We start from the raw sequence: 18,082 nt of genomic DNA on the forward strand, positions 1-18,082 counted from the left end.
GGTAATGTGTTTAAATAGGAGAGATGTCAGTATATAACCTGATTAGAAGGGTTAAATTGATTTTGTACAGGAGGAAGTAAAGTGAGTTTTTTGTCGCAGTTGAAGTTCATTTAAGAACTGTAATTCTTTATGTCTAGATCTTAATTAGTTCTTCTCAATCTCGTCTTTCATTTTTTCATTTGCTGCTTTTTTTATATGACCTCTGTATTATCAGAATTACTTCTCCAGAGCTCTTTGATGCACTCAATCTTATTTACTTGTAGTAGGCTATGGACAATGGTCTTTGTGTTATTTTCTGTGTTTCAGAGCGTTCTGTAAGGAAAAAAAAAAACTCTTACTGAGGGTATCCATTTTGGATATTGTAATAAAATTAATAAAAACAAGAATTTCAGAAAGAGATAATAAAGAACAGGAGTTTATCTGGAGGGTGTCCCTTCCCTTTCTTCTTTCTTCCACCACTCACAGCATTGGAACTTACCCTTTTACTGTGCATCTCCGAGAAGAGTCTGACTCCACAGTCTCTGTAAGCTTCCATTAGGTAGTTGAAGACAGTAGTAAGGTCTCCCCTTAGCCATCTCTTCCTAAAAATGAACAAACCCAGCCCTTCCTCGTGTGTTGTGTGTTCCTGCCCCCTAACTCTCTTGGTGGTTCACTGGTGGACTCACTGCAGTATGTCAGCGTCTGTCTTGTACTGGGAAGCCCAAAATTGGACACAGTATTCCAGATGCAGTCTGACAAGTGCTAAATAGAAGGGAATACAATAACTTCCCTTGACCTGACGGCTACGCTCTTGCTCATATAGACCAGAATGCAATTAACCTTCTCTGTGAGGGTGCACTGCTGACTCGTGTTCAATGTCTTGTCCACCAGGACCTCCAGGTCCTTTACTGCAGAGCTGCCTTGTATCCTGTCAGCACCCAGTGTATACTGTTGCATGAGGTTATTCCATCCCAGGTGCATGACTTCACATTTGCCTTTTTAGAACTTCAGGCTTTCTGTCAGCCCATTTCTCCAGTTTCCTGAAGTCCCTCTGAATGACAGATAGCCCTGTCCTCCAGCTTATCAACCAATCCCTCCCAATTTAAAGTCCTAAAGAATATCTTACTCTAAGGAATGAATGTACATACTCAAAGCAGAAAAGAAGTTCATTATCTTCATCTGGAGTTCTCACATTAATTATGTTTACAGACTTCTGCCTTCATCTCTAGGATCTGTATTCAGTTTTGCAAAAAGGAGACATGAAATAAAGGTGTTTGTGCTCTGCAATTCTCTCCTCAGTCACGCAGTCTGTGTGTGCATCTTGTGGCAGTCACCACTTCCTACATGACGTGATGGGGAAATGAAGTCAAGATTGTCAATAGACCAACATAAYGAACTCAAAACAAGTATATGCTTTTTTGCCATGCATCTTAATGGAATGTGATAATTTAGATAAATTTATTCATAAAAATGACCGCAAGTACTACTTTAAAATGGTAACAATTTATTGAGCAGTAGTTTTGATTTGCTAACATAAATCACTTTTCTCTCTCTTAATATCAAATGTTTGCTCAAATACTAGTGATAGTGGCTTCAGTCATTGTTTTAGAATGTGCTTTCAGCTACACGGAGTACAAGAGACTAATTTCCCTTCTCGGGGGCGGGGGGAAAGAGACCGCCACTAAAGGGTTTACTGTGCAAACCCCTCTCTTATGGTGAGACCATAATGTATTCTCAACCTTTAATTTCCCTCTGATTGTTTTTTGATTTTTCAACATTTTCTTGATTTGTAAGACTCTCTCTAATCTGGCCCCAGTTGATATCTCTATTTATTGATTAATCCTTTATCCCAATTAAGGCATGCGCTAACTTCCTTCTTCAGGTAGTTCAGATTTCTTGTCTCTTTTGGAGAACTGGAAGCTGGTAAATAGCACTGCTGTTTTTCCCAGTAAGTGGCTGTGCAAATTTATGCTCCACATGCCCTAAAATGAGCGTTTCTTGTTTCTCCTAAGTCTGCCTAGCTTTCTACAGAAGAAGGTTCCAGCTAATTGGAGATTACCGCTCTAAATTCTCTAACTTAACAATACTAATATGCTTTGTTTTTTCAGGACTCTTCAATAAAATACTAACACATGATTAAACTGTTAAATAGTACCTAGACTTCATCATAATCTGACTTTGAGTTGTACATTTTGCTCATATATGTGCACACGCGCATATACACACAGAGTCTCCATGAAGCTGTTAGACTGGAAGCACTGTCGCTGTCTCCAATTACCACATTTCATTGAAAAACATCTACCTTCTCTGCATTCCACGTGTTGAGCTTAATGCTGTTACTGCACAGTTTTAATTTAGAAAAGCTTGGTGCTTTGCCTTCATTGTAATGATCTTTTACTACACATCACAGGCAGAGCATCTCCGCAGTTGGCTGTAGCCACTGAGAACCAGGTTTACAGTTTCAAGGGCATGTCATAAGTGAAAGCAAACTTATAAACAGTCTTTGCTTAGGTTTCTGAAACCTAATTGCTTTTCACTTATCAACCTGAATGCATGTAGATAGAGAAGATTTTTCCAGCTAGGTCCTTGATGGATATTTATAAGYTGCCAAAACTGAGAGATTTAATTTGCTTTCTAAGTTTGATTTATACAAATAACTGGTTATGCACATGTCTTTCTTAGATTTACTTGGTCCTTCTGTGGATTTCTTGTCAGTGAGTTGAAAATACTCTTATTCACCAAGAATTAGAACTTCTTATGCTGCTATGGAGGGTTTTTATTTATTTATTTATTTTTATTTTTATTTTTATTTTTATTTTTTTGCAAATTCACATTAGTTTTCTTTGGCTTCTGGGTATAGGGCCTTCTGAAGAATTAAAGAGATAGGCCCCAAGAGTATTCCTTCAGGCATGAAATGAAGCAGAACTCTGCTATGTATTTTAATCTATTCAGAAAAAGTTAGCCTGTAAATTTTTTGTGTTGCTGTTGATAATCTATTTAATTTACAGGAATGGCTGGCAACAAACGTTTCAGAAAGCTTATAGGAAAATTTGGTCGCTGTCATTGTAAGAGATTCTTTTCGTGTTTTTGCTTGTTTTAAATTATATTATTGAACATTCTCATAATGAAGTGGCACAGAAGGATTTAATCATGGTAGCCACAATTAAAAGCTCGTGCATAATTCTCTTGCTCAACTGCTTTTAGCAGTGCAGCTATAACTTCTATGTGTTTCATAAGGTTGAATGTCTGCAGGTGAGGATGTTAAATAGAATAAATCCTAAATGCAATAAGTAAATATGATACAAGTCTCTTATTGTTGCTAATGGAAGTTGTGTTACCATGTCTTATGTTATAATTTCTTAGGAAAGAATTAAGTGCAAATAAGTTGTTGGTAGTTTTCCAGTAATGCATAGCAAGGCTAAAGTTTTTTTACTTTTCATCATCTAGGATAACAACTTGACCCTTTTTCAGGTGGTAGTTTACTCATGTGCTGAAGGAAATATAAGTGTAACTAAGAACTTCTTTAATAATACAAATATCCATTGGAAAAGCAAAATGGCAAGACATACATATCCAATAATCTTTTGGTCCTGGTGAGGGACAGTGGTTTTTAGACTATAAACAAAAGCAGCCACTCCAGTTTAGATACTGGGTATTAGAAGAGAATTAATGAACATCTGAGGGTATTATGCCATGTACAGAGAATTGATTGCAGACTATAAAAAGGTTGATTCTAAGCAAATGAAGTAGTGTGAGCAATATAATATAATAATATAAATATAATAATATATAATATAAACTATGTGGATTTTAAATATACTAATTTTTAAAAATAAATATTCTGAAGTGGCCAAATGTGTGTTTCACAGTGCTCTTTGTAAATCTTTTTCATGCTCCGGAGAGTCTTTGATTATCTTTGAGAATTTTTGTACTTTGAGAAGTTTGCAGTAGTAATAAAGGARGATCTAATGCCTGTGTTTTAATCATTTCTAGGTCTCTTGTAGCTAACCTTGCTGCTGCTAATTGCTATAAGAAGGAAAAGCATCTTGATTTGGAGAAGAACTGGAAGTTGGTGGAAAAGGCCAAAGTTTATTATATAGCAGTAAGTTCAGCTTCTTTCAAATTGTGAAAGTTTGTGTTACAGCATTGTCTGTGAGACTTAAGCAATGAGGGTGGTTATTGCACATGGTTTGGGTGATTTCTCATGAATATGATGAAAGAAAATCACTGCTTCAATTTCAGCAAAGTTTGATTTCTTCAACCTTAAATGTACAAATGTAGAAGTATGTTTTAGTTGTGTGCTTTCTTAAATTAGTGGGAGAAATCATAAGAACCAAACATTTTGAGAGCTTTTGTAGTAGTGCATCAAATTTACATTTCACATTTGCTAGTAGATTGTTGTGAAGGATGCACAAATTATGTAGAAAAACACTATTAGCATAATTATTCACTGCAAACAGTTTGAGCTTATTTGTGTGAACAATCTTAATTGCTATTTATTCCATAGTAATTACTATGGCACCTTATAACTCAATATTTCGGAAACAATGATTGTGACAAATCTCTTGAATGTGGGCGGTGGGGCAAACTGATTTTAATGATGAAATCTTATATGGAATAAAGTGGTTTGGGGGATGGGGCATTCGTAGATTCACAATTAGTATGACCTTTTTTTTTTAACCATTCAAGAATGAATCAAGCCAGATTAGTGTATTTGTTCAAATTGCATCTTGCCCAGATGTAAGTGGTGAATTTGTTTTCATTTTGCTCTCAAGTTGATATAACTGATCACAATTAGCAGATATAAAACATCTATGATAGATTAAAACCTCATAATGTGCATATAATGTATGTGTTCTGTATGACAGCTGCTTCCATTCCACTACCTGAGCTATGTGGGAACAGCTGGTAAGAAGTGTAAAAAATTGATTATCCAGGAGGAACAAGTTCATTCAAAATACAGTTATTTCTTATAGCTAGTGTTAATGTCTCCTACAGCCTGTTAGTGTGCACTGCTGTAGGCTTTACATGGTTGTTATTGATTCTTGTGTATGGCCAAGACTGCCCCTTTATAACTATCAAAAAATAGTTACAACCTTCTCAGTATACAAAGAAAATACATCCTGCTGCTCTTGCCATATGTCTGTGCTACATGCAAAAATAGATAAGTTTTTTTTGTCTACTGATTTTTAATTTCTGTTTTTCAAGCGTATTCTGTTTTCATTTCTCAATAATTATATCTCAGTCTGTCCTGAATGCCATGGTTAGGAATTAATACTATGGGCTAAATATTATAGAAAGGCTAAGAGTATTGTTAAATGAAGAAGAAGAAGAAGAATGACAAATGTTACCAAAAGCTATGCTGCACTAAGCTTTTTGTATTTTACCATGCTTGTATATAATTACCACTGAAGTTTCCAATATATAATTTAGAAAAATTGGACTTAGTGGAGATGCTTCAGGGGAAGTGGATGAGGTGAAAGAGAGACTTGGCTTTTTTATCACGTAGTCTTCATCTTATTTTAGTCTGAAACCTTTCTTCTGTGTTCAGTTGATTTTATCACTTTAATTTTGACTAGCTGATTTACTGTACAGATTTTGATATATACTGAAAGTCGTTCTTCAAATGCCAGTTCTATGGCATCCAAGTATTGACCAAGAGACATAGAATTATTCTGCTAAACTGAAAGTAAAACCCAAGGTGTTCATATTTTAATGGATAAATAAATAACAGTGAAGTGTTAATAAATTGTATTAAACATTTGCAAAATGGACTTCTGTTTAATGAGACATCTGGTTGCAAGAGGAGATTTTTTAGGTGAAGGAGCTGGTCCACACCTGTAGCAAATGCACTTGATGGTCTTATTTAGGAGAATTTTGGGACAGTGTTATCACTTCAGATTATAGATCCCATATGTAAGAATATTTAAAGAAAGGACACAATGTGTAGAACTGCACCCATTCCCTCATGCCACAAAGCCATCGTGGTCTTGTGTGCCCTTTTCTTTCATTTAGCTTCTTTATGCTCAGTTTTGTAGCAGTTTACCAGTTTAAACAAAACTGTGTAGAGAGCAGTTACCACTCTTGAGGTATGGGGTAGCTCTTTTGGTCATTAGTTTTTTACTGTTGTGTCTGTCTTCACTTCAATCTTGTTACTTTCCTTGGCTTTCCACTGTGCATATGTTGCTTTTTATTTGCTTCTTTCTAGCCAACTGTCACCTATTTCTTAGAATGCATTAGGATGTCTATTAGTGATAGATATTTATTCTGGAAATACGTGTCCTGAGATCATCAAGCAATCCATTTGCTTGGCAGAGTAGGGCAGTTGTTGCTTTAGGACAGGTCTGCGATATCCTGTGGTCATCTGTACATGCTTCTGGGAATAGATAATATGCTTTCCAGTGCTGCATTCAGCAGAATGGCCCTCAGATGAAACTTAACTCTGAAATCTAATCAGTTCACAGAGGGGGGAATAGGTACAAAGGAAAAGATAGTGAACCCATGACAGAACCCTGAAAGAGAACTTCTGTTACCCTCAATGAACACAATACATTTATTTAAGCCATCTGGTAATCAGATCAGCCAGACAAATTGGAGAAAGACTAGCAAAGAATAGAACCTTGTAAATCATAGATAGAAGCAAAATGCAGAGAGGCTGCCCCAGCTTTCTCAAAGACGGAAAACTTAAAAAGGTGCATTTTAGTTCCTTAAAATTATTCCAGGTTTTATCATTTAAGATAGATTACATGCACCATCATACTCCATGCAATTTCTTTCCTTTCTCCAGTTTGAATTCATCTACTTGTAGTAATTTCTACCATTGACATYGTATCTTCCAGTCTGTCATATTAATTTCATTGTGGATCAGCTAGCTGTACTGCTGGGGTCTGATTAGAATTCACTGCGAGGGATTTTATGTTGGTTCCTACTGGGGCTAGAAAATTTATTTTCCTCAGACTTTCTCCTTATTTCGAAATAAGTTGAGAGTTCTGATAAAACTAAACATTGTTATACTGAAAAGACAATTCTGAATTTGTGAACGGAACATAGACTGACATCAAAACAGTCTTAAATGAGAGGCTTTTGTGTGTCTGATTTCTTTATTTTTTTTCTTTCTTTCTTTCTTTCTTTCGGTGGATCTTTGCTTTCTATCAGGACTTGCATTTTAGAATTCTTATGTATTGTAGCTACATCTTACAAACTTGGGTGATCTAAATCCATATTTAGCACGTTACTTGTCTTATTTTCAGAGACATTGAATAAACTGATGGTAGCACTACTGTATTTATGTAGGCCTCTGTATAAGAATTCTAAAACATATATTGATTTTTTTTGTTGAGATCATCAGTCTTCCGTGCCTACTGAAATCTATGGGAATTGCTAGTACTCAGTTTTCTGACCAAACACTGTCAGTTTCTCTGACACAAATATTTCAAAGTTTTGGACACTACTTGGAGTCTATAGTCATTAGTTTTCAAATGTTGTGAAGGTCTGGAATTTAAAGACATTTCAATTGTCAAGTTTTTTGATTTAAAAAAAAGCTGATAAGAAATACTTAGGAGAACAGAAGAAAGTGAGGAGGATTTTAATTGTCGTTTGACTCCAGTTAGCACCTACACATTGCTGTATATTAATAAGGAATTTTGCACTTGTCCTTTGATATTGGGAAGAAAATGCAAAAGGAAAAAATGCTTTCCTTTATTAAAAGTTGCAATTAACCTTGTGGAATTTTAACTCTGTAGCAACTTATATTGCTTTCTCATGTGGCCAGTTTAATTTTAACTTTCTGTCTGTATTTGAACACTATTGCCAAAAGTGTAGCTTCCCTGGATGTATTTTTTYCTCGTGTTCCAGTCAGCCATCCTTATTTCTCCCAGGTTAGTTAGCTTTACTCAATTTGTCCTTCACTCCTGCACCTGCATTCATTTAAAGTTTGCAGGTAGAGGTGCTGAGTGGGTGAAGCACTGTCACTTCCTGGTAATATTATTTTGGCGATTAAGTAATAAATGTATTCTTAGAAGTTCCTTCGTTGTTTTTTGGGGGAGGAGGGGGGTTGTAACTCCCCCAAACCAACCAGATCTTCTGTTAGAACAATATTTATGTGTCTTTTCTGTACAAAGGAAAATAACAGACTGTTGGTTAAGGACTGTCTTTGAAATAGTATTTCATAGGCATATTTTGTATGCTAAAAAACTGTTATTAACAGTAAGGTCTAACATACAGTTATCAGTGATGTCTCTTTTCTGTATAGTATATACATAGACTTGTCTATCCATTTGGTATAGAAAGGTATTGCATTGCCATTGTGAAGCTCATGCTTATGAGAGGCTCATGAAGGAGGGGAGGGACCAAGTTTGCACCTTCCTTTTTGCCCACTTCGATCCCTTTTCTTAGCTTTTTGCATTGACAGCATCTGAAAACTTTAGCTTCTTTGGTACCTGTTGTAGGTAGAGTAGTGGAGCAATGAAAATTTTTTGTAGCCCTGAGATCTATTTCTAAGCAGCTGAATTTTGGATTGCTCAATTCCAATATTTCCAAATAACCTTTTGCTCAGAGGAGGTAATGCTTTCATTCAGGCACCTTTGCATGGGCTGTTGCTATTTCACAATCTGCAAAAGTTTAAACCATTCCTTTCTCCTAAGTTCCTGTAGTAAATAATAGAAATTTCTCAGAGATAAAGTCCTTCAGTTGCATTGCATTTAGTATAAAATTTTCTAATACTGCTTAGATTTTTTTGCTGGCGATTAAATTACTTTCACTACCCTCAGCATCTCTTTATGTTTATGAAGTTAATGGCAAGTCTAGCTTATTTTGATGTTAATGACAGTTCTGATTAAGACCATGTATTCTGGTCTTAGGCTGTGTTTCAAGTAGGAAATGTCATGTGTTGCAGCACGTGTTAATGAACTGCCTGTAATATACCTATCTGCTAGAAGAGAAGTTCTTTAAGCCCAAACACCCTGGTACATTTCAACAAATACTGTGGTATTTTTATATTTATTTTCTTTTAATGCCTAAGCGCTTGTCTAAGCAGAGAGATACTGTGGTGGTGTAGTGAGCTTGATGGGGGAATTATCTGGTTTCAACATGAGTCTGTCAAAACATAAGCTTGATGTCAGCAATGTGTATCAAAGCTTAAATAATATTCTACAGTATTTTACATGGGTTTTGGCTATTCTGCTTGAGGAAAAAATGTTGATTATTGTAACAATTTAAGTATAAATGAAATTTCTTTTGTGCTGTCKCCTACTTTCAGAAGCATATTCAATGAAGGCATTTTTATTGTAATTCACTGCTATGATGATTATGATGATTTAAAACGGATTACGATAGGTTTTTTTTCCTTTCAGATATGCTGGGTCTACGTATGCATCATAGGAAATGAGTGACATGCACAGAGTGTGGCAGGAATCAAAATACCCCCTAAAAAGTCATTTATTTGAGTAATTCCTCAATAGCTTTTTTTCCATTAATAACTTTTGCCATAGTGCTCTGGCATCAGTGTGTATGCCATTTGACATGTGAAACCATATTTCTCACGGCAATGGTTAGGTTTTATGGCTGGGAAGACATAATTTTGAATGTCTGTATTGACCATAAAGAAAAAGCTTCAGCTAGCAACAGTTAGTTGTGGCATTTTCTTTGCTGGCCTAGGATAATGTTGTCTTCCTGCAAACCACCATCTTGTGAAACTGGGCGTCCTTGGAGCGACAGAGGAAATGCGACGCAGTTATTTTAGAGAGAAAAATGGATAGGTTCAGTAGCGAGACAGGAAACAAATCTGTCATTTACTGGCTTGCAGAACAAATGCGGGAAAAATACTTTCTCTCTCATAAATAGAGAAATTCCCAGGTTTTTTTTCTTTGATCAAAACGTGAACACGAGCTGTGTGTGAGGTGCCACCAGCAGGCACTGTGGCACTCGGTGATGTTTGCGGGTGTGGTGTGCCTTTGTGCTACCATCGCGCATGTGGCTTCTCATGCAGCGATAGTTTTGCCACTGGGATTTTAAAGTAATTTAGATGGAAAAGTGAATCAGAAACTTTTTTCTAGTTTTCCTTTTTTGCAAAGTTTGATCCTCAGAATGTCATTGTGTGAAGATGAATGCTTTGTACTTCATGGAGAAAAATGCATCATCAACTTTTAAGAAAGATTGTACCTCCTTTCTCCCTAGCAGAAAATTAATAGGAATCTGTCTAACTTGGTAAAAATATTTATTTGTAAATGTTCACCCCTAAGTTATTAATTATATTTATGTGATGAGTATGCATGTTTCCTCCTCTGTCATCCTCCTCCTAGCCCAGTAGCCTTTAAATTGCAGATAAACTTCTTCAGCACAGTAATTAGTGAAGCTCAGTCATTGCTCCTTTTATCATGTGATTTTTTTATTTTATTTTTTTTAGAAGAATGCATTATTAGAGCACTTACACAGCCAGTCTAGCTGCAACAGCCAGGCGGCAATAGCGGTGCCATTTTTCACAAAGAAAATGTTGAACAGGAGCCAAATGTTTGGTGGCAGAGTCTGTTGCTAGGAAATCAAGTTCCTGAGGCGATTAATGACAAAGCAAGCAATAACAAGAAGGCAGAATTACAGATTTAAAAGAGAGGGGAAAAAAAAGTGGTTGGTGTTATAATTACCCAAAGAAATCCGTACTCATTAAATTGGCTGTTTTTATGATTGACTTTAATTGGAGGTTAGCTCAGATATTTAGCTCCTTTCCCACCCCTTTAAACACACACATGCACATAATCTGCAGAACTGCAGACTTGTTTTTCTAAGCATTGAGAGGAGCTTGCCCTGTAATTTGATCCCCACTGACAGATGCATTTTCTATGCTGCCATTTTGAATTAACCTATTGTGCAACAATTTTCCTCAGCTCTGTTGAATAAAACATCAAGTCTTATTACCTCAGATGGATTTGATAGAGTAAAAGAATGTACTTCTAGCTGAAGTAGACTATTTGCAATGAGTTCAGTGATTTGAACTCTGCCAACAAGCACCAATAATTTGTGATGTATACTTAAAGAACGAAAGAGGAAGAGCCACGTGGGGGGTCTTTTGGGCTGTATGAAGTTCAAACACAGACCTCGGAGTAATATTGTTGTTTGCACTATGGTTATTCCCCGAGATCAAGCCTTTTTTAGATAAAGCATGCTAACTAAGATTTTTACCAATAATCAGATTTTCTGAACCTGAGATTCTCTTACCCCCAGTGGGTATCCAAACCGTCAGGCTATTGTGGGATTAAAAGTATAAAAATCAATCCAACAGCTGGATTTTTTATTTGAGCCTTCCTTCCTGAAGAGAAATTTTCCCTCCTAAATTCAAACTTGGGGAAATGATTTTTTTTTTTTTTTAATAAATTGGTATTCCAAATAATCTATATCCTCTGCTAAGGGAAAAATGGGCATTCACTTTGCTCCCCAATTAGAAGAACTCATCCAGACAGTTCAGCAAAATTTTGGCACAGAAATGGGGAGGAAACTGACCCTGACATTTAAATCCTGTCATGTTTCATCGATCACCTTGAAGACAGTATTTGCTACTTATAGCAAGCGATAAGTGAGAAAATATCCATTTGCAGTACCTGCAAGTGAGCATACAGGAGCTGAGCTGTAAAGGCGAGCTGGCGCCGCAGCTCTGCGAACTGCTCCCGAMGAGCGGAACAATGGAAGCGCACATAGTCTGCCCAGCCCCACACACGTTACTGATCAGATGCCAATGCCAGGCTGGCTGCTTTGTTAAATACCCGGCTTCCCTGAGGCAAGGAGACAGCTGCTACAACTGCTATGAAATTTGGTAGCTCAATCTATTTCTGCTACCCTTGGGCTACCAAGCTACTGTTAATTCAGACCACCCCAATTGGTACACTTTAGGGATTATTTTCAAAGTGTTTGTAATTAAAATGATAAAACATCATTATTACTCTGAAGATGTTGTGTGTGCTTTGCATTTGACAGATACCTACAGAGATAAACGCAGCATGTAATTTTCATTGACGTAATGGTTGTGATTGCACTTCCCTTTTAAATGTATATTGCTTTTTAAAAAGAGGGGAAAGGGCATGCTTTTATTTCATTAGTAGATTCTGTGGGTCTGTTGAAATACTGGATTGGCGCGCTGGTGGTGAGGCGCATCCCTGCACGGCTGAGCAGGGCGCTGCCGCCGCCGGGGGGTGCTGCCGGCACCGCTCTGCCTGCAGGGACACAGCCCTAACACCCATAGGTAAAGGCTGCGCAGACTTAACACGCGATTTAATTGCAAATTAAAAAGGAGAAGCCTTCCTGCCCTAACAGGTGAGGGGAGTGCATCGGAAGGGAGATTTTTACTGCAGGTCCTCTTGCCTGTCAGGCTCCATGAGATGCTATCCTTGCAAGAGGAGAAGAATTTGTCTGTTACCATGTCAACTTTGTCAGAGCAAAATCTCAAAATTAAAGCACCAGCAAATCTGGGAGTTTGAAGCTCTGACTGAAATAGCTTCGCTTCTATCTTGAATCATTTTTGTTTTCAGTATTTATCTGATAAGGTTAAAATATAATTCATTCATTTAGGACTGTTCYGAAGACTAAAATCTGACATTTGAGAATTCAAATTCATTGAGGTAACTGTTGCTTATTTTGGATGTTGACTTCCAAAATTAGCAGGTAGCTTATTATTATTTTATTTATTAGCAGGTAGTTGCCACTGTGCACACTTGGTTGAAATTGAGGGTTCCATCTTCCTTCCAAAAGAGTTGGGCTCATTAACACATGAAGACGTTGCAGTCTGTATAACCCTGAAAAATGTACTSTTTGTGGCGGTGTCATCAACTGCCACATTAAAAACAGCATATAAATATTGCATCAATTGTGCTCTGATTTACATGAAAAAGGTTAATTTCTGTAACCGCAAAAACTCTGCATGTGCATGCACGCAACTTGAGAGCTGAGAGTTAAGCTGTTTGAGATAGCCCACTATTTGGTCTGAAGGTCAAATAATAGCTTCATTTACCATTAACATCTGTAACAGGGACAGTGCAGTTGTTTAAATACAACTGTAATTTTTCCTGCAAAAAGTTGTGATTACTGATTTTTGGCAAAAGGGAATGAAAACAAAAATGCGTACTGGGCATGGATGGAAGTGCAGATGGTACATCTCCAGTGGATTTTTTTCCTATAATGTTCAAGTTTTTCAGCAGTCCAATATCACRTACACTGTGGTTTTAAGGTGTGATATTTTTCCTTTGCTTTGAAATGAGCATTCTAGAATGGTCAAATTTGTGCTTGTTATTTCAGAGGCAATAACTTTTGCACTTAAACTGTAGAATGTTAAAAATATGTATACATAGCATAAAGTGATTCATACATGCATCTTCATAGCTCAAAAACTGAACTGTACTGAATTTTAGAATGACATTGRCCTTTGCAGTAGACTAGAGGTGTTTTGAAATATCAGGGGTTGCAAGCAGGATAAGAATCTGAAGACTACTTTTAGACTCTACAAGTAATAATTCTCATTTTAAAAGATAAAATTGTTTTTATAACATAGCTTATCAATATCCTAAAGATCTGTGTCAAGTAGATCGTAGTGTGCTATGTTGTGCATAGCAAATGTGTATTTGCAAAAATGCTTCTGCACAGATTTTTAGTGATAACATATTAAACATAGGTTTTAATAGACCTGCAGGTCAGGCTTTTACAACCTTGTAATATATTATTTTGCCCTTAAGAGGCAGGAAGGCTGAGTCCAGCCAGCCTTGTTTGTTATCAGGTCCATTTGAAAAAAAAATTAGCTGATTCCTAAAACAGACTCTGGAAGTACGTTTGAAAGAAGTTACAGGACATAAGATGGATTCTGGATTGGCCTTGGTGCAACAGAGGAAAGGGCCTTTGGACCCCTGAGATCCGCTTTTGTCAAGATCTTCATGATGTTTTCTGAGTTTCTTTTTAAAGAACAGAACTATGCCCTAAGGAAAGGGCTGAGCAGGTTTTGTGGTGTGTCTTTAATACTTCTCATCCTCCAGGCAAATATTCAATCAGCAGTGTGCTGGGTCACCCACTTGGTAAATGTGTTTCAGACTTTCTGGTTTGGATCAAAAGACAGATTTTTTTTTCTTTTTTTTTTTTCTCCCTATGTTTTAAAAGAAGATACACTTAAGAAAGTACTAAATTCTGTAATTAAGTAATGAGTGCTGTTTTGGAAGAAATTTCTACACCAGGGAAATGTAGCTAGGTGCTAACCCTTTCTAAGGCATATCCAGACCAGCATGGTGGGGCTTGACTAATGAAACAACAATTCACTGATGCGAACAGCAAGATAAAAACACCAGTACTAAGCGTTGCAAAGGTTTGATGTAAACAAAAGCTAAGGGCACTACGGTTTGTCTGCAAAAGGAGTCTGCTGATGCAGCTGTTGTCGAAAACCCTCATGAGGATTTACACTTTTCTCTGGCAAAAGCACCTTTGTGTGGATACAGTTTATACCAGCTGCTATTCCAGCAGAAATGCTCTCTCCTTTCCAGGCTAATTGTGGTTGCACCACAGCTTTTATTGGCAGGGCTGTTGTGTTGGTTAAGGACAATATTTTTTTTCCACATTTCTAAAAAATGTAGTTGTTCTGGCAAAATTATTAGATAAGTGCTAGGCCATAACATTCATCATAAATATCAGGATACTCTCACCTCATGGTCCATAGGTATTGCAATTCCCTTTATAAATCACGGGGTTTCCAATGTGTAATATGTGACTAATAATGYCTAGTCCTTGAAGATCTGTAGGTGAAAAGCCTTGTTACTTTTTTTTTTTTTTTTTAATGCTAAAGTCACTGAATTTCTGTTGCAGGATGCCACCGCTCTTAATAGTTTTTTGGCCAGCTATGGTATAGCCAGATGCAATACAACAATACTTTCCTGCAAATTTGAAAATGGTGGGGAGCGCAGTCAACAGTATTTAGCATGAAATATGCCTCAGCATATGCCTCTGAACATGTCTTTTTAAGACCATATGGAGCATAATTGGTGCTGAACAACATAGAGGTGTTTTGTGAAAAGTAGAGGCTAAGCATAGTAAAGAGTTGCAAAATCATAAAGAATGAGTCGAACACAAGAAAAGAAAAGGCAGGAAGAAGGGACGTGCCGAATTTTCTGTCTCTTGCTTTCTCTACATGTCCTGAAGGGAGAGAGCACGGTATTTTGATAGATATCTGTGTGCGATAGGGTTAAAATTAAGGAATTCAGCAGAATTGTGACATAGAGATGGTGGGCATGGAAGATGGTGTGAAGAATCAGAATGGAGAAGAAACAACATTATCATCCATTGAGAGCACCCACAAGAACATTGGCATTTACATCTGGGCATGCTATCATTAGCATTCTTTGTATAGGTAGTTCTTAAAACACTTGATCACAGAGAAGCAAGGTAAGAATGAATTTCATCCTTAAATATGAATTTCCCTCTCCTTTGAGGACTGGAGTAAAAACTTAAGAAAGGTGGGAGGGTTTGTTGCTTTTAAAATCTATTCAGATATTTTATTTCAAACAGAAGATTTAGAATTAGTCAAGCAGGGTGCTAAAACTAAAGTTTCTCACCATTTCTTGATTTTAATCATGAACTGAATATTAAAACAGTGGCTGAATTTACAAACTGCAGGGGATTGAAAATTTTCAACTATGTGAAGGACCCAATTTTCTCTGAAGAGAAAAAGAGAAATTTTCAGTGAGCATTTATAAAAGATAGCAAGTGTTCACTCTTCAGAACTAGTGCTGTCCCTAAGTGCTGCTTTCTGCTGCTGCGAGTGGGCTGAAGGCTGATTCTGCTGAGGGCTGTAGATTCTTATCTGCCTAATTGAGCCATCATTTGTTGACATGAGTGCAATCATGTGACCTGCCTTTAATGCATTTCTCAGCAACAGCAGGAGTGTAAATCGTAGTTTGTGGAAGGGGAGCAGAAATGATAACATTTTTAGAATGGCCTTCTATGAGGATACTGCGAGGTTTGTATTAAAAGAGAATAAAAATGTTTCAATGGTCACATGGGAAATACATTAAATAAAATCATTGAATTCTAATTAATTTGAAAGCATTGAACTTCTTTCTACTACAAAGCCCCCAAATCTTCAGAATATGAATGTAATAATTTTAGCAGCCTGATGACAAAATTATGCCAGTAGAATTGAAAGCAGGTATCTTTCTTTTTTTTGAGCAAACATGTCCACATRGTAATCTGTCCAATTGCGGAGTTGATTTCAGATATTGTACAGTGGTGAAGGGAAAAACAGAAAACATTCAGTATTATTATTTGGTAGATGAATACTAGAAAAGGCTAATAAAAAGTACCCTATAATTAGAGGCACAGTCTCTACTTTATTCAGTTCATCTAGCGCATCAATTTAATATTTAACTTCAACCAAACTCCCTAACCAAATTTCCTGTTTTATAGAATGTAGAATTACAAGCATGCCACTGTCTTTTCAAGACATCTGTTCACCCAAACAGTCTTTTGTTCAGCATTAGGTTGAATTGATCTCATCTGTAGGAAAGGTTAATTTCAATTCTGTTCTTTTAAAATAAGGGATTACTGACTGCTCTGTTGATGAGTGACATCAAGGGTTGAAAGACAGTGGCTCAGCAGCAAAGACAGCTCAGAATGGTTTGCAGAAATTACGCAACTGAGGAACGTGAGGGAGGTATAGCTCTGGAGGCTAGCTTGTGGACGAATAACTAATCTGATGGTGTCTGTTAATTTTCACATCGCCAGTAGTCATATCACCACTGAGCTGACAGGAAAGAGTATCAGAAGCGTACTTGATTCTTGCAAACTGAATGTCTCTACAGGAAATTGTCTACTCTGAAAATAGTTGGCAGCTGGACAAGTATTGTACATGCTTCTCTTGTATTTCTCTTGCCTGGCCATCCACTTGTGGCTGCTGTTGGGGTGAGATACTGGGTTGGAAGGACCTTTGGTTCAATAGTTTAGTATGGCTGCTCTTAAGTTCTCAGGATTCATCATTTGCACCCTTCCTAGTGAGAGAAGAAAAATGAAAATGATAGTAAGACAAAGGTGTTAGAGGTGAAAAAGAGAAGTACAAATCTTCAGATAGATTTTAGGAAAAAATGCTCTTGGGCGTTTTATTACATTGCTTCTGTTAATACTTTACATWAAAAAAAATCCACATATTTCAGTATTTTATTTTCAGGTATATGGTGATAGTATGAATACAGTAAAGCACAGCTCATACTTTGTGAATCATGGCAGAGTATGTACTGTATTTTCCACACTTGACCTGATAAAGCTATTGGGTTTATGTTTGAAAATAGACTTGGTCAGGACATAATTATCATAAGCCTGTATTACCAACTGGAAAGAGATGCTACAGTTCATATCAGCCTTGAGGGCATAATTTTAAAATGTGACTGTAAAATGTAGTAGTATGCATATGAATGTATATTCATATGCAAGTAAATATATGTTCATTTTAAGAGTAGATTTAGACTCTCACATGTAGGAGGCAACAGCTAGCATGCTAAGCAGGATAAGAGTTTAATTTTCTGAGCTGACGTAAAAGGCCGTAATTGAATCACAATCAACATATATTTAACCCAGAATCAGTTTATTCCTTGCTTCCTCTTGTTTTCCAGTTTGGGAGAATAATTCATACAGCATTTGACAGAGTATGTGGTATTTTGATCCTGACTGACATATTGTCAGGAAGGAAGAGCACTGCCACATTTCCTCCCATTCTCCTCTTTTCATCCAGTTCAGATAAGAGACTAGCAAGCCTTAAAACTTGCTCGTTTGCTCCTCCCTGCACATAACATAAATGCATGTGTGCATATGCAGCCGGCGCAGCAGTTGGGCTTTGAAAATGCATTTTTAACTCCTCCTAACAATACTTGAGCAGTATGTTAAAGCCAGTAACAGTTTGTTCCAAAATTCTAAATTTGGTCATAATCTTGTCTTTTCTTTCTTATTAGCACTATAAATAGTAATGTTAAAAGTAATCATTTACATTTTATTGCAAATAGGTAATACTTATATTGCATCAGTTTTACAAGGCTGCATTGTCCTATTGTTATGTTTCAGCTAAGTTTTCAATTTTTAGAATTTTAATAGTAAGTTGCTTTTA

General features: G+C 36.8%; 1 protein-coding gene across 7 annotated transcripts in view; it reads left to right on the forward strand.

Moving 5' to 3' along the window:
• Positions 1 to 18,082, forward strand: part of ADK (adenosine kinase) — a 301,193-nt gene that overhangs the window by 138,854 nt on the left and 144,257 nt on the right. For all 7 annotated transcript variants that reach the window (XM_026055768.1, XM_026055767.1, XM_026055766.1 and 4 more), the window contains one exon: positions 3,973 to 4,081. In XM_026055768.1, the coding sequence (XP_025911553.1) occupies positions 3,973 to 4,081 (109 nt within the window). The remainder of the gene's footprint in view (positions 1 to 3,972; positions 4,082 to 18,082) is intronic.

This window comes from Apteryx rowi, unplaced genomic scaffold, assembly GCF_003343035.1.
Source record: "Apteryx rowi isolate R43461 unplaced genomic scaffold, aptRow1 scaffold_126, whole genome shotgun sequence".
Classification (NCBI taxonomy): domain Eukaryota; kingdom Metazoa; phylum Chordata; class Aves; order Apterygiformes; family Apterygidae; genus Apteryx; species Apteryx rowi.